The sequence below is a fragment of the Pseudoliparis swirei genome, chromosome 3, assembly GCF_029220125.1.
Source record: "Pseudoliparis swirei isolate HS2019 ecotype Mariana Trench chromosome 3, NWPU_hadal_v1, whole genome shotgun sequence".
NCBI classification, from domain to species: Eukaryota; Metazoa; Chordata; class Actinopteri; order Perciformes; family Liparidae; genus Pseudoliparis; species Pseudoliparis swirei.
In genome coordinates, this window is record NC_079390.1 from 10,438,695 (window position 1) to 10,464,764 (window position 26,070).

Here is a 26,070-nt window from a genome sequence, read left to right on the forward strand (position 1 = left end):
CGCACGCAGGTCCGCTCCAGGTACACCGCGCTGTTTTGCCCGGCAGGTTTTTGACAAGGCGTTTTTGGTGCGGCTGTACACGCACACGCACGTTTGGCCAGCGCCCGTAAAGGGGGCGGGGCTTCTCTCAGTGATGATGAGTGGCGATATATTATTTTTAGTCACATTTAACTCAAGTGGTTGTTGACAGGGGCTTACTCCTACTCTGTGGCTTCTATGTTCCTCCACACTCCATGCTTCCACAAATGAGTCTTGCTTTCACTGTTTCTGCAGATGTATGCAGTTCATTTAGCATGAACAAGGGGTTCAGTATTGACAACATATTTATTTATTCACAGAACCAAAGCATTGGGATGAAACGAGAAACTATTATCCGCAGCCTTATCCTGTACCTTGGTGAGAAAGAGGAGGCGTTATTTGAAGACTGCCTGGTAAGTTTTTTAAATTGATTTATTCATTTTATTGTATCAAAGTTTGTGTAATGTTTAATTAGCTGTTAGTTAATTAATATGTTGATACCATTGTCTAAATTCTTATTGTATGTTATATACAGGTGGACAGCCGCAGTGATGCATCTCAACACATCGTGAGGATCGTGGTTGTCCGTGGCACCGATGGAGAAGATCCCGTTGACGTATCGATCCTCCTTGAAGGCAAGGAGATGTTGGCGGGATGCGATTTATTTACTAAAAGACTGGTTTTAAGCATCGTACAAGGGTTATTGGCACGGTGACAATTTTCTCTTGTGAATGTTTTGGAGGGGATTCCCCCCACGACCTCAAAGTCTTACATTTAGGTAAGATATAATAGATGTAATATAAAGCAGGAGGGTTATATCTGAGAGACAATTGGGAGGTCAAGGGTCAGTCTGCAGAGTATGCGTGCATGTGTATATGTGTGTGTGTGTCTCTGCCTGTGTCTGTGTGTCTCTGCCTGTGTGTGTGTACGTATGTGAGTGTCTATGTATTTCTGTCAGTGTGTGTGTGTGTATGCCTTTTATATTGTATTGTTTGAATAAATATAGACATTTTATACTACTTACGCTTAACAGATAAATCTGACATTTATTTTGAAAGGTTAAAAGGAAGTGCACTTTGTTTTAGGTTAAAATGCGAACTTTATGGTGTAGATTACGGACAGATGCGCATTTTATAACAAGTTTAATAGTTGATTTGACCCATATGGGACTGACTCTGTTAAGGTGGTGATGAGGTGGTGATAGTTTACGAGTTTTAATAAATGTATTGTCACCTAAAGAAAGAAAATAAAGGAGAGTCACCAGCAGTAAGTCTTCACGCCAATTCATATGATCCGTTACAACGCCTATTGCTGTCAGAATACGCAGGCGAAACATATAAAATAATAATAAATAAGACTAGAGGACGCTTTTTCCAATTCATAACAGAATTGTAGAAAAGAGAGATAACAAACGGCAAAGATACGTTGATCAGAGACGTATTTGTAATTATAATACGTCAAATACAAACGTAATCTGGAGAGAAATACGTTTCAGTCAAACGTAACTGCAAATTGAATTTTAGGTCTGGGGGAACGTAATTTTTGTGATGCAGGGTTGCATAAATGTACACAGACTGTAAATGTTCAGCAGCTGTTTCAACATGCATGTTGGTGTTGTGTCAAGTTAGGCACCAGTTCTGTCACTTGATTGCAGATTAAAACAAATGTTTATATATTTGTATTTTATTTTTCTTTATTATCCTAAGTGTGAATTTCTTGACACTGAATTTTTATTTAAGAAAAACAAGAGTTTTTATAAAATTGAATCTTATTTGCTGACAAAATAAATATTTTGAATTGCATTGTGGCTGTGATTTGTGATGTATAAAGATTATGGTTATTTACTCTAAAATTAAGTATGTTATACTTAACACTGTCTAGTAAAAGTTACTTAGTTAGTGTTAGTGCAAATTGTTACGAGGATTTTATTAAGTAAATCCTAATTTATAAAGTATAATAAAATCTACCTAGTTAATTCATAACTAAATGATAGATTTTACTTAATAATTTCATAACATTGAAATTTCTGTTTGAGAAAAAGTTAAGTAGACTTTACTTAATTAGCTAAATAAATATAAGTTATGTTTAAGCATAATTAAGTAACAATTACTTCGTATTTTCATGGTTATTTACTCTAAAATTAAGTATGTTATACTTAACACTGTCTAGTAGGATTTACTTAATCCTTCAACAGTAAAAGTTACTTAGTTAGTGTTAGTGCAAATTGTTACGAGGATTTTATTAAGTAAATCATACAAGTTATTTCTTTGAGTGTGTGTGTGTTCTGGTGGTTTACTCTAATAGACAATATCAATGTTTATAGCCTTTTCACATAAGTTGTCACGACATAGAATTTTCTCGAACATATTTTGACAGCAGTTACTGGTAATTAATAAAAGGTACTCTTACTGTGCTGGAAGAGATTCATATGTTAGGATGCCAGAGTGTGCTGAGTTCAGTGGATTGCACTCATGTTCCATCACTGCAGCCCTGGGGAACATGAGGCTGAGAACATTGGTCCATAGCCTCAAGGTGATGACACAATATCGTATCAGTGAGCACGTCTATGTGCTTTAATAACAAGGCACAACCGTTTTACTGTCACTGTGAGAGTAGTGTGTATTGTACATGTATTCATCCTAAGTCTTTTCTTCTTTAAAGAAGTTTTTAAATGTTAGTCATTTTCCCTTTATTTCCCACTTATCGAGTGTTTTTTATCAGACCCCAGTCCAGCAGGATTGGTGATGTGTACCAAGGAAATACATTTTTATTTAATTACATTTTTGGACTAACCGTCAGGATGTCTGGAAAGAACCATAAATGTTGAGTTTTTCAAATGTATTTTTGTGGTGCTTTGAGCATCCTTTGCTGACCGCAATATAGTCCCATTATATCTGAGGGAAGGAAGACGGACAACTCTACGGATGACATCTCACTTCAAAACAATCTATAGTAACCTTGGGTAAGATGAAACATATTAATTTTATATTTCGGGACGAACTGTCCGTGAAGCGAAGTCACGTTTCCAATGTGCTCTTTATTAAATCCATGTTGAAACACTTGAAATGTTCTTTGCTTTTTGTAATGGCAGGAAAAACAATTCAGTCAAAGTTTGTATGTTTGCAAGATCACATCAGGTTTAATAAATGTAAGTAATAGTAAATAGAGAGTGCATTGTTCACATAATCGATCACATTTTCATTGTTTAGTTGAACAGGAAAAATAAAAAACAAATCAATAATTTTAAGAACTTTTTTGTTCAATTTTTGTTTGGAGTTTGAATTATTTCTTCAAACACAAAGTGATTAGTGGATATGGAATTATAAAGGGTGGTTTTGCCTCAACTCACACAAGAGCAAATACATGTGTCTGCAAAGTATTCTCTGTATCATATTGCCCTTAATTGTTTTTTCTCACACACACACAACAAAGAGTTATGCTACTTCCATGTTATAGAATATGAATAATGTGGGTCAGCTGCCAGTCTCATATTTCATCAGCAGGGGTCAGTGTTGCTGGAGAGATGGAGTCCTGGAGGAGGAAGGTCGGTTCCTCTTGTCAACAGACAGATGGAGCTCGTGCAGCACAGACGCCATGCAGCAGAACCCTTCTTCCTCCACCACAGTAACAATGAGAGCCCTTTGTTCAAATGGAGATGAAGTTCTGCATGTTTACCCATCCCCTGCATTCCCTGCCAACTTTAAATGTGCTGATATGTTGCTGACCCCTTCACCTTGAGCTCAATGGAGAGTGTTGTATTGCCGTTTGTTCCGTGGGTTTTCTCACCGTCTCTTTCCATCGAGCTCATCTCTTTTTCACTTGGAAACTGAACGGGTTTTAACTGTGCTCTGAACGTGTACATTCCTGCCAATAAACACAGATGTTTAAGATTTGGCTGGGTTGAAGTGATTAGGTGTTTGATTGAGGAGCAGTGTCAGTGTGATTGCGCCTTTTCTATTTTTAAAACTCTCAACAAGGACAAAGTGTTTCTGTGTTTATGGCCAGAGATTTCCTGGGAACAATATCAATTTATGAGAAACATTCAAAAAGTTCAACAGTCCCTGTAGGAAGACTTACGTGTCATATTCCCTCTAAACATATTTAATGTTATCCTACTAACAATGTGGGGAGAATAAATGTTCCATTCTGTCTTCCACATAAGTTTCATTAACAGTAGCAGTCAGGTTCTTCCTAAATGATGCCGTGATAATGCTGTTGTCCAAATATCTCTCCAAAAGAATATGAAGAGTGAAACATCTCGAATTATAGAAAGCTGCAGGCAGGAAGCTGAAAACAAAGAAGAAGCTCTCCTCTCATCGTTATTAACACCACTGTTGGTTGAAATCAAGTCCAAACTCAGCTGAGATATTAAGATATTTAATAAAAACTTTATTTGTGACTTATTAACAAAACACATTACCAGATTGATGAAATCATAATAATCACTATGGTCACCTTTACAATGATAAGCAGGTGTACAACAAAAGTTATTAACAGATCTGCACTGTCACAGTCGACTGGTATGTGCCACTCACTGCCACGCCCATCGACTGAGGAACATTCACTTTACACAAGCAGAGAATACATCAACTTCATTTTTTATACCATTCTATCTATTTAGATTTTTTTTCTTTTTCCGTTTTTTTTCTTCTTCTTCACGGGATATAGATATGGAGGGTGAGTAAATGATTTTATTTCACAATAGTGTTTGTTTGATCATCATTTCAAAGATTAACAGAATTTTATGGATTTTTTTCTTATCTATGAAAATCATAAGGGTAAAAAACTGAAAAAGCATCTCATCGCATAACACAATATCATTATGTATATCTAGAAGATTACACTTTTTTAACAGGATAAAAAATTTGATTCTTTTCGGTTTTTCCACAAATGACTGTTCGCAGTAGCGTATATGTATGCATGTCTGTATGAGTGTGGAACTTTCAATGTGTGCGTATTGTCTTTGATAGCGTGTATCAGATGTATATGTAATCCGATCCGCATTTCTCAGTGGAAAAACATATCTATGTATATATAATATCTATATAGTATCTGTTTCCTTTGCTTATAACATGCAAACAGCCACTTGGTGATCTGAGAGCACAGAAGTACACCTGAAGGACAGGGCGGGGGCAAACACACGTGTGCGTGGCATGGATGGAGCCCGATAGCAGCACCGATATAACCCTACTGTAGCTGGTCAGAGGATGGTCTGACACAAAAAAGGAACACCGAGGTGACAGGTCATGACACTTTGCATCACGATGATGCCGTTTCAATATCTACTGCTCGAGATGCTGTTTCTCTACCCCGCTTCGCCACGGGCTTCACAATGCCAAGGCCAAATACAGCTGATCATTTCACACGTCACACGTGGGCCACAGCAATCTGGACATTTCTCCCCTGCAGGATTATTTATGATGTTTCTGTGCAGCAATTAAGCCCAACATTGTCTAGTTTAAAAGGTATTGCAAGCTAGGATTATTGACTTGTGTTGATCTTTGTTTGCGGTTAACGTTACTTTAATTAATCCCTAGGTGGACCCTCCCCCACCAATCAAAGCCAACCCCAAGTCAACCTGCTTTCTCTGCTGCTTAACGGCCCTGCACTTTTTTTGTAAGTGGTTTTAGCCGACCCAAGTTGATCAGTCACCACTAATGGCTGACACGGGAACACCTCTGCTCAGTCAAAAGACTAATGACCTGCCCAACTAAGCTGTTCTTCCTCTTCTTTCATTGGTAGCTGCACAATACACCTCAATGACTTCTCTTTGGCCCATCCGTCTCCTTTAATTTTCTCCACTACAGCACAAAAAAGATTTATGCTAACTTGTCAGAGGTCCTTAAGATGCAACACTCGAGAGTCGGCCGAGCTCTCGAGAATGAGGAATTGGAAATGAGGAATCGGAGGAGACACTCTGGCTGAAGCGCCTCAGTGGAAGTTAAGCACGAATAGATGCCGTGCGCTGTGTGTGTATACGGTATATGCGTGTGTGTATGTGTGTCTGTGTGTCTTCTCTGTGTAAATATGCAAAGACACGAATGTCACCACGTTACGACGGCACAGTTCATTGCAGGAGAGTGACATAAAATATGTTGTCCGACCATGTTGATCTGAAGAAACGGGAGTAGAGGGCAAGCACATCCTACAAGCACTGAAGCAGTCGAGGCAGTGGTGGAAGAACAACTACTTAACATTCAAAGACAGAAGCAGAGCGATCAGGCTTGAACAGAAATGAAGCAACGAGCAACATTCCTGTGTCCCGGCCAAATAATACACTCCCATATTCAGTTTTCCGAAAGGGGCGTGTATTTGTTTCATTTATCTTTATGTTTTATTTTCTGTTCGTCTGTGTGTGTGTGTGAATAAGAGGCAGAGAGAGAGTCAGTGTTTGTATACACAATAATACATGTGTCAGACTGGGTCTGCTGATCAAAGAGGGATTAAGACCCTGTTGACCTGTGCTATATTCCAAGAGAAGAGGCAAGGTCAGGTTGCATCAGCTCCCCAGTTATATCCCAGACCGCCACTAATCCCGATTCACGCATTGCTAAAACACAAGCGGTAGCACCACACAAATCTGTTACAACGCAACCTTAAGTAACAACTAAATACTTAAGCAAGCAATAAAACAGGTGCAAATGATACAAAGTCACACTCACTAACAGTAAAGCAGGATTTCTTTTTTTTCTTCTTCTTCTTCTTTTTTTTAAAACACAGCGTGTTTTTTACTTCTTCTTGAGTAGTTCCATGCCATTTTGCAACCTAAAGGACTATATCGATTATTTGGGATGTTTCTGCCCATTTTCTACAAATCACACATCACCATTTTCCAATTTGTGTCTTCTTTCAAGCTGAATCTGTTTCAATTACATACAACACACAACGTACAAATCAACATTTTGAGATTAGTTTGTTCTACATAATTCATCACATCTGTCTTAAACTCAAACCCAGTTACGCAATTGTGATATTGCAGTGCAGTTGTCAAGGACAACTACAAATCAGATTGTGATAGAAAGTATCACTTTAACAACAATAAGACTGCTGGATTTCTTTATGTGAAAACGTCTCTGCAAATTAGTTTGAGCTCTCAAGACAAGGATCTGATTTGGAAAATATTAGCAGTGACCTAAAGTATCCTTTGTATATTTGTAGAGAATGAACTTAAACATGCATACATTAGAATTGACCTTTAAGAGTCAAATATGGATTCTATTTACCAATTCAAATTTCTAAGCCAATCTGATCACCTACAAATCCATGTGAGAGATATCCATCAGCAAAATAATGCTTTCGCTAACTCGCTACTCTTCTGAAATAACTAGTTACAGACGTAGAAATCCCCCCTTGCCACCCATGGTACAGTAACATTTAGTCATTTGCTAATTGCAAATGAACTAGCAGTTATGAAGCCACTTCTTTATACATTAACCTGGGAATAAACTTGCGCATAGTTGGTACAACCCAGTCCAGGTCCTCCGCCTCAGCGATGTGCTATAGTACACTGAAACAGAGCTCTTTATTTGAATGAGGTCCTTTCTCAGCCACCTTTCTCTTAAAAGGTGGCAATTTCATGGTACATATACTGTAGGCTGTGACCTTTTTCCTTTTTTAAAAATGTTTTTTTTTTTTCAAAAGACCACATTTTCTGAATTTCTACAAGGCCTCCATAATACTGAAGACAAAAGCCTCGGTTTCATTGTATTGACTTTGGCTTCCACTTAAAGCCAAAAAGGATGGGTGGGCTGCATAAAGACAGAAATGCCAACACAGGCAGCCTCAGCTGACAATGGTCATATACAAATAGTACACCTTCTCAGGTGTTTTTGTTTCCATAATACAAACTGGGAGAGGGGGGGGGGTCAGCAAATTGCAGAAAGGCAAATTGTGTCCAATAAAACCCTCTGTTTTAATTTGGTCCAACGTTTAGATGAAGTCTGTCAACTAGGAGCATTTGTTTACCTTTTATAGGCGGGGAAGTTACGGGCCAAATGAGCCAAGAAATAGAAACATTTGTATTGCAAGTGCGGGGGAGCCAGGCCTCGTCTAATGAGGGGTGGGCCACTGTACAATGTCAATGGAAGTATGGTGCAAGGAGGCTCCCTCGGTTCTACAATATGCAATTGGCTTTTTGTTTTTTCTGGCTCTGTAATTGAAATGGTAGTTTGTTGGTAGCTCTGTTTTCAAGTCACCCATTCTCCTCTAATCATCCCCACCGTCATCCTCCTTTCCTTTATCCTTCTTGTCTTTCTTGTCCTTCTTCTTCTTCTTCTTCTTCTTGGCCTCCTCCTTCTTGCCGAAGCTTATGAAGTCACCCTTGTCGTCCACAGGGCCGGCGTCATGGCGAATAGAAATGATGGCTGGGGATCCGGGGATGATGAAGGCTCCAGGAGGGATCTCTCCAGGCTTCAGGGGCTGAGGAGTGCAGTAGCCCTGTCCCGAGGCGCCGTATCTGAAGTGCCAGCTGTTGCTGTCGACTCCAGCGCCCACCGGGGGTGAAAGTTCCCCTCCATCTCCATCTACACAGGTACGAGAAAAAAAAATCCTGTAAAATACATTCATTCAATCGACTTCGTCAACGGAACAGTTCGATGTCAAAGGGAAGTAGGCGAGTCACTTTCTTCTGGAATTGATCAATGCTTTTTGTACATGTTAAACAAAGAAGATATGGTAGTTGTTTAAGCTAATCAGATGCTGGTTCCAGCTTCATATTTATCATCTAGGGTGGTATTGATCTTCTCATCAAACTTTCCGCAAGAAAGCAAATAAGACTATTTCCCAAAATAATGAATAATCTCTATAAGTATCGATTTCAGAATGAACCCAATTTATATTTTGATTGAAGTGGTGGAAGCAGGACGGTCCTTTCTGACATGGATTTGGATTTTCCAAAGGGTTGTTCCGTTGCTATTTCCTCACTCGTCGTGAATCATTTGCAAAAACAGAATCAGAAGCTTTAACGTAAGTGTGTACATATCCTAATTGTTTTAAAAGTGTTCGCTCCTGCCAATTAACACAGATGATTATGTGTGAAGTGTTTGGGGATTGATTGAGCAGCATTGTCAGAGTGAGAATGTTTCAGTTTATTGCCAGAGACTTCCAGTAACACATTTAGAAATGGAATATCATCTGATAGGAATGCTTCAAAAAAGGTTTAGCAGTCCCGGTTGGTTTATTTCCTGGGATGAACTCCCACTACATTCAGAAATATGTGACGACATTTGACCTCCGTATATCGTTGCTGTCAATGACTAAAAACAGGGATAACAAAGCTGAACAAAACATTTTACTCCTATAATCATTCGTCTTTTTTTCAATAACTGGCATGCATGTCATGCATTGTTCCTTATATATTATAGTATATATACAGTATATTATTTGCTCTTTGAGATGTTCATAAAATCAGACATGGCAGGAATAATCGAAATCAAGCAAAAGCGTGCAGAGCAATAGCCTGACAATGGAGCGATAGCCACAGGGAGAGGATATTTTCTGGATGGCAACTCAGCCGAGACCGCAGAAGGGAACACTGAAGGGGGCTAACCTTTAAACCAGGAGATGTTCAACTTGGCAGTAGGGTTGGGTATCGTTTGGGTTTTTTCCGATACCGGTGCTAAACCGGTACTTTTAAAACGATACCGGTGCCTAAACGGTGCCTGAACCGATACTTTTTTTTAAAAACGCACAATGAGGACATTAAAAACCTCTTTGGCCATATTCCCTGTAGAAGCCGTTATCACGGAGCACTGACAAACAACGGATATCAGACTGTTAACATAGACAATATATGTTCTCCATTATATGATGTGATATGTATTGTCATGTGCAGACTTTATAGGGTTAATCCTGTCACTGTTTTGATGGGCAAAGAGAACAACCAATCAGAGGTACTGAAGATGACACGTGACAAATAAAGTTTTGCTTCTGACAGCGAGAGTTACACTGAAACAAAGTGATGCCCCACGGTCTTTATTCCTCCGTCATTATATTCCCGGTAACACCGGGTAAACAGCCGGGATCGCTGTACATCAACACATCTGCTAGCAGACTGTCACGCTCAGAGCTCGTAGCTAGCGCTAGCTACGAGCTAACGCTAGCTACGAGCTAGCTTAAGCATGGTTATAATGGCTCATTTATTATTTCTTGGGCTACTTTTATGAATGCAAGACTTGCAATCAACGTTACGGTACTAATCTGAGTTCAGGCTGCTCTTTTATTCATCGGTCTCCACGTGTTCAGGGGGACCGTGACGTCTCCCGTCGCGTCCAGCCTGACGCTGGTGTGCTCCACACGGGTTCACGCAGTCACACACGGCCACGCCTCCGCTGTCAAAGTTATATGATCGGCTATCGTAACCTGCTGACAGGGCGGAGTCACCAGAGAAGTTCACAACAATAGTTTTTTTCAATTTCAATCGGCTCAGGCACCGGAAAGAAGCACCGAAATGTGCGTTGCGTTTCGGTCCGGGTAATACCGGTTGTATTGGCACCGGGTTTCGGTACCCAACCCTACTTGGCAGTGTGATTTGTATTTGTATGTGCATGATGGCAGCAGTTTAATCTTTCGCTCACAGGAGGCCAGAGACAGGGATTCAACCTCTCGTGCTCGAGCATGGATGTGATAGGAAAAAGATAGAGAGACAAAATATACTGGATAAAAAAAACGTCTATTTATAGAAAAATGATTATATGAAGTAAAAAGAAGACTTAGCTATTGAGGTCAAAAGTTCAAATATGCCAGGAAGAGAATTGGGAAAGAGGATGAGATAAGGGAGAGAGAGAGAGAGAGAGAGAGAGAAATATGGTGGGCGGGTCTTGCAGACACGCTGCTATATTCAAATGAGCTGGGGCGGTCGAACCTCTGTCTACGCTGAAGTTGACTCGCTCAGCTCACCGTTAGCAGAGTTAGCCTCGACAGCTTTTGACTTCAGCCCGTTATCAATTCCAAGAACACTGAGTACAGACTCGTGTTCTTTTGTTCGGGTTGAGTCTGGTTTTGGAGTCTGGTTTTGAGTCCCAGACTCTCGGGGCTGGGTCTCTTGTTCTTTCACCATGCGTGACATCAACTGTTCGTAGAATGTGTTGCGGTGTTTGTTTGTTGTTTGCGGAGGGCTAATAAACGATAATAAATATACAACGTCTCGTAGCTTTTCCTGGACAGAATACAATTAGTAAATAATAAACTCGTTGTGCTCTTTTTCCCTCAAAAAAACCTAATTATATCTTTTTAGCCGCGCCAGAGCGAGATCAGGCTTCTCGGCAGCCCACACAGCGCTGAGCGAGCGCCCGGAGCTCAGAGGTCCTGGACCTCAAACTCCCGTCGCACTAACTTCTCGGGTGAAAACTCAAATTCAGACAAGAATGCATAATAAACGCTGTTCGTCTACAGATCCAAGTGCTAGGGATCGATTGCTTCTGTCTTGCTCTTTGACCAATTTGAATATACGGACACGTAAATGTCACATAAATAAATGAAGAAATACGTGGACACATAAATAGAGTTATTTATTTATTTATACTTAAGTCATTTTGAGTCCTCCATAGCTCTCAGGCTCACACCAGTTCCCTCTGCACTGACCTACTTTCTGTCCGGATTTTATTTAGATCAAACACTTGCAAAAAAATATCTTAGATTTTTCTTTGTGGGCTATTTCTGACTGCTGGAGCGGCGAAATGGTTTCAAACCACCGTCCCATTGGGAAGTACGCTATTTTGAAAATGCTCACCGTCCATGCGCACAGTGTACCACTGGGTCCTCCTGACGAATGAGCTCATCGAGCATGAGAATAAATTGAGTGGAGAGTATAATAAGAGCAGATGTAATGGACACTATTAGCTCGGCTGTTGAACAAAGAGCATACAAAGAGCACCGGACATCTTTTTACAGAGCGCCGTTACATGTTATTCAGCTGTGACTCACTTGACAATTAATAGTATGTTAACTCTGTAAATCATCCAGGTTGTGAATGTATCAGCCGAGGTCAGTTATTGATTCTCTTGGTGACAAAGCAGCAGCATACTATTGTGACAGCAACACAGACACACATTAATTATTTGTTTATTATAATTGCAAAAACAGAAGTATTTATTTTTAAATTACATTAAATACTTAGCACATTAAGGATTCTGGATATATATATTTTTTTTTAATGTTTACTTTGCATTTTCAACAAAACAGTGTCCCAAAAATAGTTAGTATCAGTATCCAGAGTCCAGCCCACCGCGAGTACAAATGCCAATCTCCACATACACAAACATCCACCTCAAAAAACGCCTACACAACCATCCATATCCACATATACACACAACCATCCATATCCACATACACACACACACAACCATCCATATCCACATACACACACACAACCATCCATATCCACACACATATACACACAACCATCCATATCCACATACACACACACACAACCATCCATATCCAGATATACACACAACCATCCATACAGTATCCACATATACACACAACCATCCATATCCACATATACAACTACACACAACCATCCATATCCAGATATACACACAACCATCCATACAGTATCCACATATACACACAACCATGCATATCCACACATACAACTACACACAACCATGCATATCCACGTACACACACGCAACCAACCATATCCACTCGTACATTCCCACCCATCCCCTCCCACATGTTTATACTTCTACATCTACACTCTATACTATTAAATAGTGTTGCCACTACAATAACACAAACTATTTCAACATATGACCACTGAGGTCATTATTTTTTTACAACTTTATCTTATGTTATACAATTTTTAAAGACAATTACTGCTAATTGGCGGACACAATTTAGATTATTTAATGACTAATCAATGTCAGATCAGTTTATCTTTCCATTAGTTAGTGCTGTAATGCAGTAATGCTGCTCTGTTTCTGAAGATTATGACATTTGATGGTCTGTCTGTATTTAATCTGGTTATTACATAAACTCAGAATGAGAATCTAGCATTTTAAATAATTCCAATTAAATTGCTCTCAATGGTTAGGCAAGGAAGGTGGCTTCTAGTGCGGAGGAGGAAAAACATGCTTGAATTAATATGAAAAGACAGCCTGTGGGTTAAAGGAAATGTGTGAAACACTGTGAGGCAGAATGTGGATGATCTTATTGAGCCAGTAATGCAGTGAAAAATAATTGCCGTACACAATGAACCATTTCCTGTTGCTACTATTTACAGGAAGTTGAGTTTGAGAATATTAAATTTAAACCGTATTGTAGTGATGGATGACCAACAAAGTCATTAACAAAGGTTTTTTTTTCTTCCTTATTTTACATTTCATGATTACAGTTTATTGTATATAATCCTGTATTTTTAAACCATAACATGATGTTTACATTAATCATTTCATACCAATGAAAGTAGCAACCATCGAATAGCTTAGAAATCTGAGTCCGGTGGCAGCCAAAATGTACCATTATAATAAAAATGGGGTTTGGTCTTTATATGAATATGAATATAAATATGAATATAAATATATTCAGCAAAATTCCTGCCACTATATATCCCTTAGTTTTTGAAGTCTGTGTGCCGAGGTCAACGAGTGCACTGACACGACGGAAGGAGCTCATCCTTTGGGAAGTATAAACATGCTTAGTAAATTTCAACAGACAAAGCCAGATGAAGGTGCCAAAGAGAAAAGGTGAGAAGTTCACCGACACATTATGATTAATCCTCTGCGGTAAATTAAAGTCAATTTAAGATTCAATAGAAAATTGTCCATGTGGTTATTGGGTGATCTAAAGGTGTGGGCCAGTCCCTTATAGTATAGGTTACGACCTACTTATTGCATTGGTAGGTATAATATATATTTTTAAAGTCAGATACAATTAAACCTACTAGACTGGGAGTACACTTTAATTGAACAGTGTTACAGCCCTTGTGTACATTTGATAGGGCTGGAGTGGTGCATGTCTCCAACTGAGCTAAAATGTCAAGTGGTAGTGTACCGTCTGATGGGGATATAAATGTCTGTTATGCTCTTGCTGACCTTAGCTAATACTAAACAGCCAGGAGAGGTTTCTCCTTTGCTGTGACCCCACACGAAGGTTAAAGAACATATCTTCGGAAACGTGTCTTGTGAAAACGATATGGAAGTGAAAGAGATGAGCCCGCAGTTACACTTCCCTCTTATGATATGTATGTGTGTGTTAAGCTTTCAATAAAAGGCTGAAGCAAAGGGGTGCTCAGAGGGATGTCTTGGACGTCGACACTGCTCTGAGCAGGTGTGACTGAGCTCCCCCTTTTGCAAAAGCCATCAAAGATACTGCTGGTCTGTGGTTCATTCTCGCCTCCTTGACCGTGATATTTTACATGATATAGAAAATACCTATCACCGTCTAATCAAGTGAATATTGTCCCCGCGTCTTGGGACATCCCAGAGCTCTCTGCACTGGCTGTGACAAATCCAAAACCCCGACATTGTTAATTACAATTTAATCTGATATATTCCTGTGTGTGTGTGCAAGGGCAGCGAGCCGGTCGCGTTGCAGCTCGGAGAGCTTCGCTTCCCCTGTGCTGCCGTTCCTCTCACATGGAGGATTATTTGTAACTTTGCCATTGCTTCATATTAGCCTATATTTCTCAGCAAACGGATTATGGTGTAACTGCTGGGAAGCAGGTTAAGACAGCTCCTCATGAGGAGGTTGCCATGACACCTGGTGGAGATATGTGGGCGTATGAAGCCTCATTTCATCAAACCTGATGTCCGACATTTAAAATAGACTGTGTTGCCTCCTGTCTAGTTCCATCTACAATGAATCCCTAAAGCGGTTTGTGGCACATGCACAACATCTGATGCTCGTGTAATTATATGCGGTGCATTGCGTGTCTGCACAAGACACCGAAACCAGTCTTTCCTCTAAATTACTACGTGTCCTCTTTTTCCTCCTAATACCTGCCCTTGCCGAATCCCCCCCACCCCCCCGTCTCTAAACCATCCATTCAGAGATATGACCGGTTGCCATGGAAACTGCCCTCGCCCACTCCCTGCTGATGGAGGGTGCGGCTGCTGCAGCAATCTCTCAGTTAGACAGGGTTGCCAGGCAACAGGTCACATGGCGTTCCCTAGCAACAACAGTACTGCAGGAACCTGCCAATCCTCTTAACCTTTCTCTTTCTCCATCCCCCCACACACCTCACTTTCTTTCTTTTTTTTCTCCATCCCCCTGTACGTCTCCTCTGCTCTTCTTCTCCAAAATTGCTTTTAATGTTAGCGGATCTCTTTTTTTGGGGCACTCTCTTAGTACTGATAATAGCCCCTCTGGCATGAGACAAATGTGTCCTCATCTGCACCACGGGTCACTTACGTAAACACCGGTTTGAGGATGCCGCATTTAGATGCATCACAGCATATCAGACAACTTCATCATGATGACAATACATGCAGAAATGAGAAATATAGGCATGATAGGCTTGATGCATACTAAAGAGGATCAACCTGCAATCCAGCACATGTCTATGCCTTACAAATGATTTCCTTTTTGTAACAATGCACCCCTGAAAGGTCTGCAGTACGCTGTGCATTCTGCTTAAAGATAATGTATTTGAGCCTTTAATTAATCAGAGACAGCTTCTCATCTGCTTTATAAAACAGGCACATTTCTCTGCAGCAAACCGGTAGATACTGGGAACCGGTACAGCTCTCTTTACCACAGAGAGATACACTCACCGACAGCAAGACATATAATGTAACTGACTGGCAGAGTGTTTGTCAGTGATGCTACCCTTCACCCTCTAGTCACTACCTATGTTCTAATTTGTGCAACTAGACAGGAAATCAATGACTGGAAGCTTGGCTGAAGGAAGGAAGGAAGGAAGGAAGGAGGGAACAGCTCACAATGTTGCAGAGACTTTCTAAACCGGAGTTTCAAAAGTTTCCCAATCAACCATATTGAGCTCCCAGCGAGTGTTTCTGTGAATCACAGTTCATTTCTGAGGTCAGTTCTAGTTACACTTGTGTTGCGCTACATGCTACACATGTTCAATGCTTCCACCCACTCAGGACAACTTATTTCTTATGAATAAATAGTTTTCTTTTTCAGTTTGCAGCTCTCCATGCTGCCAGCTGCTTTCATGGGAGGAGACCGTTGTTTATCTGTGGCTCTGCATAAGGGCCCCAGGCTTTTGGCACCTCGGCATGAACATCACACTGGAATTCGAGATCATGAAGATATTCAAAGCACAATTCTGTCAAAGCCCCAGTTTTACCATATCTGAACCAAAATAAAAGCACAAATTAATTAAACTTCATGAATTCAAGGTATTCAATATAATCTAATTCAATAAACACATTTGAATGTGTAATGGGTAGTTGTAATGGGCATTTAGTTGCGCTGATTTAATTTTTGCGCCTATTCACTTTGTTGCAATGATGTTGAGATGGATGATCCCACTCTCAAGTCTGCGTAGTAAATGTTAAACTAGAGCCAGGAGACGGTGAGCTTAGCTTAGCATAAAGACCGAAAGTAGGAAGAACCAGATAGCCGGGCTCTGTTTGAAAGTTTAAAATAATAAAATCCATCGCCTACAAGCACCTTTAAAACTCAATGAATAACAGTCGATAATAGATGATAGACAAGGTGTTGATTTGAGATTAAGTAGTTAGAGGTGCTTGTAGGCAGATACTCTTTTTATTAATTCTAATTATCTCTGGATCGAACAAGGCTAGACGTTTCCTCTGTTCCCAGGCTTTATGCTAAGCTACGCTAACTGTTTCCTGTCTGTTGCTTCATATTTGGCATATGGACATTAGCGCGGAATCCATCTTCTCATCCAACCATCCCCAAGAAAACTAGCAAGCACATTCCCAAATTGTCCAACTGTTCCATGGTTACCAAAACCAGAATGATTGAGAGACAAATCCAGACAAATTCGGTTCTGTCCTAAAAGCTCTGAGTTTTAAATGACCCAAATTGCCACAGTCTTGGGTTTTGTTTAGTTGGTTTTCTGCTTCATTTGTAATTTCCCTGCCTCTTGTTTCCTCTCTTTACTTCACTTCTTGCCTTTATATGTTTTCCCGCCTTTATGATTTGAACCTGGTTTGTCTCCCGTCTCAGTGTTGGTTCGTCTGCTTGGCTTCCCTCCATGCGTCCCTTGTACCGTTCCTTCTGAATTGCCTTATCCGGTTTTCTTTGGATTTTTGTGACTCCTTTTTTTGGACTTCCCAGCTCTGGTAGTGTTGTTTGTTTTGGATATTAAACTCACCCTCGATCATCCCTCTGTTCCCTCGTGTCTCTCTGCTTTTGGGTCCATCCCTGTTGCCCCTTTTTGCCCCCCTATTCCCGTCGTGACACAAATTACTGTGGTTATAATTCATATTGTAGGGCAGTAGTACAGAGCACACATCATCTAAAAAAACATTCATAGTCAACTTATTCACTTTTGCCAAATATGCTTACTTATGTAGCTAACAAGGTAGTTCTTAATGTGCCCTGGGAAGTGATCCGTCTTACAAAATAATTATATATTTTTCTTCAGTATATACATATAGCTTTCACATCCTACTGTTTTAATGAACCCCAGGGTTGATTGTCATCACCGGCCAGCGGGTAGCTTCATCGAATGGAAGTAACACGAGTCACAAGTGCAGAGACAAGGACAAAAACACTTGCTGGCTTCCCGCCGATTATGGCACTCACAACCAGGGAACCACAGGTTCAAATCCCAGGTGACTACTTGAACATGCCTTTCAATTAATAGCCTGGAGTTGAAGCCTACAAATTGCATAAAGACATTTCACATATTCTCCTTTTTATTACATTTTAAAGCAAGATCAATGAAACCTTGCTCAGTGGCCTTCCGAAGGAATGTAGATGTAAAACAGTCAAAGTCAGTTACCTTTTATTTATAGATGTTCTCTGTCACTGTTGCCCCAACGAAGCTGACAGTGCTCGGTGCTTTTTCCCTCTATCCCGACTGCTCGACTTCTACTCACCTGCAGCGCTGGACACGGTAGGCCAGTTCTGGACCAGCATCCCCTGGGCTCCTTGCATCACAGAGGACTCCTCCATGTGGACCGAACTAAGAGGCAGAACACATTCAGCAGACTCAGTGAGACACATCCCATCTAATATTAATTCAGACTTTGAACCAAACATTGACTCTTTATTTAGGGACATAACATCTTGCGGTTATCGCAGTATAGATATTTTCAAAATGTTAACGGAAGCAGTAATGGAACAGAAGAAAATGCAGATTTTTCTTTTCTTCTAAGTACATGCATTCGACTGCAGAGAGGAAGACATTTTCAAAAGTTGACCTCCTTGAGTGTGTTTCAGTAATTTAGTAGCTCCTGAGTAACATTGGTCGTTCTCTTATTAAGAGTTTTGCGTCACTTATTACATCATCCCAATGTCTACTGCTGGTCTGTTCTGTCTACTGCAGAGCTGCTTCACAGTGAAAGCTTTCTACAAGCTGTTTACATATACAATTAGGATACATATATAATGTATTTAAGTATTTCCAGCTGATCTTGTTCCATCTGCATATTTGAATAATTCTGTGTATAAAAAGTAGGACACTTCTACCACACAGAAATTAAAAAATATCAATAATTCACACCACATGCACAACATATTAGGATGGCAACAAAGTGAAGTTTAAGATGTTTTTTTTGAATTCCTTTTTTTTTCAAAAAGAAGGTGCACTTTTTTCCCCTCTACTATTTCATTCGACTTAGCAAGGGGTCCTGCAGCGCACTAAGAGATGGCATCATAGAAACAATTCCTTCTACTTTAACTGTTAAGGTGAACTAACTATGTCTACATGCAAACTGATATTTCACTCTTATTCAGAATATGACAATATTCTGCATAATGTGTATGCAATGGAGTCTGTTCTCATGCATAGTGAAAAGAATAGCTTGAAGAACATAGCTTTGCTTCATGGAGATGTTTTAGTTTAATCAGACTAATGCAAAAGGGAAAATTAAATATGCGATATTTATTTTTAGTAGCTATGTCAAGATTATTGCTTGGAATATTGGACCTTGTGTAAGAAAATGTCCATATTATTGTCTTAACCATCTTTTGCTCTTTTTTTTCTACAGTGTGCCACATCAGATCCAGCAAACGCTCCTAACTTTAGATAACTGTGCAAATGAACAGGATTTACAAGATGAAAGCCACCTGGGCATAAATGTGCACACATTCATGATAGTTGGAAAATAGCAAAATCAACGCCCCAATAATACCATATAAGGCTATTCGTCCTGCCCGATAAAACCTAGCTTCATATTTAAAAGACAGATGTAAGAAGGGTATAAATCTTCTCATCTGGCTCCCGGCAAGAGAAGGAATTAGCCTATTTTCCTCAATCACTGACTATTCACACAAAGCAAAGTGCATGAGTGCAGTTTTCCAGCCTACGAAATATTCCCTCCCATACATTTATAATGAAGTTGGAGCGTGTACTGTATAGGAGGACCTACCCTGACTGGGGCCTTTGCAATGCAGCACAGCCAGTGTCTGCCTCAAACTGCAAAACACTGATGTGTTACGTTGAAGAGGGATTTGGCATGAATATAAAATGGCCATGTACACACTGAGCTGTGTGGGTTTCAATCTTTTCCATAAGCAAAGGTGCCAGTCTAACGACACAGATACTAGAGTTTTCTACACTGATTGAGTGCACTAGGAATGTGGGTCAGTAAAGTTGGTGCTAGACGCTGTGTGTAGTGTGATAAATTACAGCTTGCGCGTGATGGGGTTAGGCGTCAACATGAGCATCTTGGTGACTACGCGTGATACAGATGCTGCCTGTTTGGAGATGGCAGCGGCAAATTGCATTGATGATGTATGTTAATCCATGTCATGTTACAGTGACATGATGACATGATGCACATTATGATACCCTCCACGCCATTGAAATTAACACTAATATCCAATTAAATCAAACGTGCACACAGCAGAAGAGTGCCCAACTGAGCATTGTTGGCATAAAATTATGAAAATTCAGACATGTGGAGGTAAAACTCATTAGTCCCTGACGTTCCAGCTGTCCCCATGTTAAATTAGCAAAACACTTAATTGTGTATTTCAACACAACTTCTGGACGTAGAAGCCAGAAGCTACCAATTTATTCCAATTGTCAGATAGTCTAAGTTTCAGTGTTCTCTGATATGCAGCAGGTACCGAATGAGGATACGATATTGAAGTCATTCTATAATTAGGATTTGGTCAAGCAATAAGGCGTATATGAATCTATATATGGAATAACAGAACGCATGCCGTTGAATTAACAAGTAGGACGCAAGTCCAAAATTGTCCTATGCTGTCGGACTCATTGACAAAAATATAGAGATGCACATAGAAAGCCACACATGTGTGGGGAAGTTACGCATGCAGACACTGATGCATGTGTGCATCTGATAATCTGAGAAAGGTCATAGTCAGCTGATTTGTCCTTCATGCTTCCTGCTTAAAGACTGTAACGGGGGGAAGCAACGCTCAGAATGTAGATGACCTATATAGTATTACACTGCAGAGGAGGAGTGCTAGGCATCTACTGATGGGAGCTGTGGATTGCCTCTCCCAATGGAAGAGGATAGAGGTTGAGGTTCAAACTAATGCTGAGGGTTGACTAATCGTCCATTTCTGGTCATGGCACATACTGATCTGCAGCATCGGTTAATTGTTATAATTTTTAATGATATCATTTTGAGGATGCCGTTATCTGTATGAAATCTGATGCGTCATTGCTCAGAGATCCGATGTGAGGTCCTGGGACAGGGATCTCTACACAAAATAAACTGAATTTAATTAGATCCCATACATTGCAGCTGTGGTAAAAAATCATTATGGTGGGGCACTGTAGTGGTAACAGAGACTGGGTGTAGGCAGTGTGAGTTGGATGAAAAGGTGTAACTTTTTTTCGAGATGATCACATGTTGCAAAAGAGTTAAGGATGAAAAGTGCTTACCTCTGCATCCCTGCCCTCAAAGATGCAGAATATCGCCAGTCAGCATTCGGGGCTTTCGGCTGAGAGACCAAGAGGTCGAGGTAGAGAGAGAGGAGACAGGAGGGTGGAGGGAGAAGAGGTGGAGAGAGAGAGGGAAGGAGGAGGGAAGAGAGACAGTGAAGGAGTTTAGTTTGATCAGATACAGGGCTGGGCCATGGCCTCATCAATTAATTATGATACTCATCCCAGCTCCGGACGTGATAGGAACACTGCAGTCGTGTCCCCCAATGCAAAAGCACACACACACACACACACACACACCCTACCCCCCACACACACATACAGACATACATATTGATATCCACACCGACATAGAAGGGCTTTAAAAAGAGAAGTGACTGAGAGCCATATTGACAAGTTTTAGGCAGTCTCTCACTCCGTGGCTCTATGCAGGCGAGAGCTGGGGGAGTTATGACCTTTCCCTGAGTGCCGGGGTGTTTGAATAAACCGATGTGTCCATGTTTGTGTGGAACTGGGAGTATCTGTCTGCTCCTGATGAACCCGGGCTGAGTGCTCGCAACTTCCAGCAGACCTCCGGTAAATTATTGCCTTTGCAAACCAATAAGCCAGAGCCATCATCGCCAAGGCAACCGCATCCTACAGGTCTGGTCTGTACTAGCCCAGAGTGATGGGCGGTTGTATACAAATGTGGTTTCGCAAATGTGTGGGATTTAGTGCAATGTGTGGATCAAAATCTATTCAATCCGAGTCAATACTATTTTAAATGGTCACTATGTTCTTGTACTAGCTGATTTAATGTTATTCCATCTTCCTTGCTTTAGAGATTTACTTGATTCTGATGAATATTTGTGGAATGATGATGGCATAATTGTGCCTTGAAATTCAAAAGAACTATACAAGTCTGGTTAGGGGGAAACATGTATTTAAATGAGCTCATCTTTCATGGCCATATATTATGCCTCTGTATGCCTACTCATTTCTAGGTACTGCGCGCATTGACTGTATGAAATGATTATGAACATTGAATGATGCTAAAGTCTTTCAACCGTGGACCTCAAGAACACTGAATACAAAAAGCTGTGTTTAGGACATAAACCTGCTCAAGTAGTAGCAGGTGTATGATATAAAGATGGCACATTATGTATCCCAGTTCAATTCAGAGAGAATTGTTTTCTGCTAGAAGGCCCAGCCTCTTTGAGTCAATCTAATTTGCAGGGCTGAGGAACACAGGCTGCAGGATAATATGATTTACACCGCTACACTTGTCTTGGTAAGAGATTTCCATATGACTAATGTTCTGGTGGATGTCACTGTGACCATGTAGATGATGCACTCGGAGATGAACTCATAACCTAAGGGGCATTTAAATAAAAATAAAAATGACATTAATTCAATATTTAAATCACTAATCTCTCTAAAATCAGCGGCATAAAAGCAGAACATTTCTCCCCAAAATCAAAGTCAAACCTGTGTTGCTTTAATATACAATTATTAGACTTCAACATTTAACATTTAAGGGCTACACGATTGTTGAATGTTGGGGATGCAGGACTTCTTGACTGGGACAATGTCAATTAAAACAGAAATACTTTTAAATGGTACCGCACTATAAATAGTATTTTAGGTGTGACTGTATCACCAGGTATGGCCTCGCAGGTATAGAGGCATTCACCCATTTCACTTTTACATAGAGACATTTGCACCACTGAAGTAATGCAGCCTTTAAGCTCAAGAAATAGCAGAAGTTAAATGCATATCTCTCCCATAGTCAGAGACGACAACAACAACAACAACAACAACAACAACTAGTGCTGCGGGGCCTTTGATCGAGTCAATTAATCCCAACGAATCCAGTGTAACAGTTTTTCCGAGCACACACACACACACAGTCAAACCCACTTGCACAGAGGATGAGCTAGTAGCGAAGACTACGTGACCTGTTCTTAGAGTAGATGTGATGACAGCCTCGAACTATAACACAAATCTCTGAATCATCAGAAATAGCACAGGACCCTGAGAAGCATCATGCCTGACACTAATGCAGTGCGAGTGGTGGTGCGGGCTGAGCGACAGCACAGGGCGAGCGGGGACTGAACAAAGAGAATGAGCCTTGCAAGGATTCAATTCATAGCAGGAGGGGATCAAACTGCAGAAACACAACAACACTGACAAAAACTACCACAGAGCATGCTATTCTGTCACCGTAATGAAATGTCATGTTACGTACGCACTTGTCTTACATTGTTTGGAGCTAAATACAATTTGATTTTAAGCCTCTAATTTGTAAACATGAGTATTCATCCCCATCCACACAAAGGTAAGCGTAAAAAAAAGAAGAAGAATGACAAACCTCTGGGCAGAGTTGCATGGAGGCGTCGGGCATGCTCAGTCTGCGTACAAATCCACTGTTACTCGTGAAGAAGCGGTCGGCGCCGCTGCCCCAGGTGCCACTGATGGGACGCCCTGTGTTGTAGAACATGAAGGTGTCACTGCCAGAGGTGGCCGTCAGGCAGGTCTTGTAGCAGTACGTCTTTGTTAGGGAGCCATTCCCACGCACTTCGATGTAGTGAGGCTCCACTTTAAGGTCCCTCCGGAGCATCACATTGTTATTAGGCTGTGCCCCGGGTGGGCCGACGCCACCTCCGCCACTCACGCTGCTGCTCCCGCCATCTGGAGGGGGCTTCTGTGACACGCAGCACGGGGAGCAGGACCCAGGTTGGGTGCAGTAGGCATGGCAGCGGACGATGGCCAGCACCACCACGGTGACCAGGAAAACAAAAGTGGTGGCGCTCAAAGCCACGATCAAGTAGAGGGTCACGTTGGAGAGGAGCAGCGTGCTGTGAGGTCGGATGATCCTCTTGGGGTCAGGAGCCACTTTGGGCGGCACCTCCATGACAGCAACGTTGATGGTGGCGGTGGAGGAGAGACTTGGCTGCCCATGGTCCTTCACTAAAACGGTGAGAGCAAAAGAGGTGGAGTTGTCCTCCAGGATCCTCCGAGTGGTCCTGATCTCGCCGGTGTGCTCGTGCACCTTGAACAGGTCCAGGTCAGTGGCCGTCTCCAGCACGTACACCAGCCAGGCATTCGGACCAGCGTCTGCATCGTAAGCCACCACTTTGGTCACCATGGCGCCGGGCTCGGCGTTCTTCTGCACCGTTTCCAAGGAGCGCGTGCCGTTGCCAGGAGGGTTGAGTATCAGTGGTGCGTGGTCATTCTGATCCATTATGTAGATGTAGACAGTGGCAACGCGGCTGAGGGGAGGAATGCCCCCGTCTTGGGCTTTGACCTGGAAGTGAAACTCTCTCAGTGACTCGTAGTCGAAGGCTTGCAGAGCATACGCCTCCCCTGTGTCGGCCTTCACAGACACATACGAGGTGACAGGGATGCCATGGTTGTTGTCGTTGAGCACTGTGTAGGTGATGCGCGCATTCTCTTTGATATCTGCGTCTTGAGCTTTCACGGTACACAAAGAGGCGCCGTGGGCATTGTTCTCAGTCACATAGACGGTATACGAAGTCTGCTCAAATCGTGGCGGGTTGTCATTAACATCAGCCACGTCCACCTGTATGGTCTTCTGGGAGGAAAGGGGAGGGTTTCCTCTGTCTGTAGCACTCAGAGTGACGTTGTAGGCATTGGTGGTCTCACGGTCCAGGAAGGCTGAGGTAACCAGGGTGTAGTAATTTCTGAATGACTTGATCCTGAAAGGAAGGCCTGCTGGGATCTCCAAGCTCACCTGCTTGTTTGCGCCCGAGTCTCGATCAGTGACGCTAATGAGGGCCACGACTGTGTCTGCACGGGCATCCTCCCTCACGGGGCTGGATAGGGATGAGAGCACTATCTGAGGGACGTTGTCGTTCACATCCACCACCTCTATCACTACCTTGCAGTGTGCCGCCACGGCCCCGGGGCCCTTGTCCATCGCCTGAATGTACATCTCGTAGGAATTAGTCTCCTCGTAATCAACGTTGTTCCTCACTCTTATTTCTCCAGTGTTTGTGTCCATGCTGAACATCTGCCTCACTCTCTCGGGAGTGTAGCTGCTGAACGAGTAATAAATCTCTCCATTTGTGCCCTCATCCAGATCAGTCGCCTTCAGCTTTATCACCAGGGTGTCTTTGGGAGAATTTTCCAACAGCTTCACCTTGTACACCGAGCTGTCGAACATGGGGACATTGTCATTCGAGTCCAGCACCCGGATATTGATTTTGGCCGTGCCCGTTTTTTCCGGCGACCCACCATCCACAGCACTTAAAATGATTTGGTGGTAAGGCGTCTGTTCACGATCAACGGGCTTCTTGAGCACAAGCTCGATGTGCTTCGTGTTTAGGGAGGGTTTGTTAGATACCAGCGCGAAATGGTCGTTTGTGCTGAGCTGATACATACGAACTGAATTGGACCCGATGTCTGAGTCCTGAGCATTTTCAATTGGGTAACGAGACCCCGGTAAAGCCGATTCCGTGATTTCCACTTGATACTCATCACTGGGGAACTGCGGCGCATTGTCATTAACGTCCACAATATCCACCACAACATGGTGCACCTCGGTGGGGTTTTCAACCATCAACTCCAGATTGATGAGGCAGGTGTTGGATGAATCGCACATCGCCTCTCTGTCGATCCTTTCATTGACAAGTAGCTTCCCATTTTTGGGATTGACAATCACGTACCGTTTCCCGCTGTGAGAGGTTACCTTAATTTTTCGACTGGCGAGCTTTCGAATATCCAGCCCCAAGTCATGCGCCAGATCCCCGACCAGTGCCCCGTTTTCTAGTTCTTCCGAAATCGAATATCGCAATTGTCCAAACGAAAGACCACACAATAAGGACAATATCAAAAAATATAAAGGCACAGTTTTTCCTTTCCACTTGCATATCCCCGACACAGCCATTGCAAGCTCGCAAGATCCGCAGACGGTTTAAACGAAGCCTTCCGCCTTTTTAGTTTGCAGTATCTTGCACCCCAGCACCTCATCAAATAGGGCTAATCGGTCTCCCGGTAAATGACACACACGCGGCTCTTCCATTGTATTACCCGGCTGAGGTGAATCCTCTCCAGCGCACCCATATTCCCTTTGTCCGCGATGCACT

At 41.8% G+C, this 26,070-nt stretch overlaps 1 protein-coding gene and 1 long non-coding RNA gene across 2 annotated transcripts; one reads left to right on the forward strand and one right to left on the reverse strand.

Moving 5' to 3' along the window:
- The first annotated feature begins 166 nt into the window (after positions 1 to 166).
- On the forward strand, positions 167 to 1,820 carry LOC130188823 (uncharacterized). Its single transcript, XR_008830657.1, has 2 exons — positions 167 to 431; positions 554 to 1,820. It is a non-coding gene; the product is annotated as an uncharacterized LOC130188823 (long non-coding RNA).
- Positions 1,821 to 4,386: 2,566 nt separating this feature from the next.
- LOC130189906 (protocadherin alpha-C2-like) lies at positions 4,387 to 26,070 on the reverse strand. Its single transcript, XM_056408915.1, has 4 exons — positions 23,334 to 26,070; positions 20,984 to 21,042; positions 18,000 to 18,085; positions 4,387 to 8,540 (listed from the first exon to the last, which is right to left on the reverse strand). Exons 1-4 carry the CDS (start codon positions 25,869 to 25,871, stop codon positions 8,224 to 8,226), a joined length of 3,000 nt encoding a protein of 999 aa, XP_056264890.1. The 5' UTR covers positions 25,872 to 26,070; the 3' UTR covers positions 4,387 to 8,223.

What these genes read in the sequence shown, in the direction of transcription:
- LOC130189906 (XM_056408915.1), bottom strand. Translation starts at nt 25,871, where the DNA reads ATGGCTGTGTCGGGGATATGCAAGTGGAAAGGAAAAACTGTGCCTTTA. An exon ending in TTGAGGGCAGGGATGCAGAG is followed by an intron (nt 18,086 to 20,983) that starts GTAAGCACTTTT and finishes TCTGCCTCTTAG; the next exon opens with TTCGGTCCACATGGAGGAGT. An exon ending in TACCGTGTCCAGCGCTGCAG is followed by an intron (nt 8,541 to 17,999) that starts GTGAGTAGAAGT and finishes GTACCTGTGTAG; the next exon opens with ATGGAGATGGAGGGGAACTT.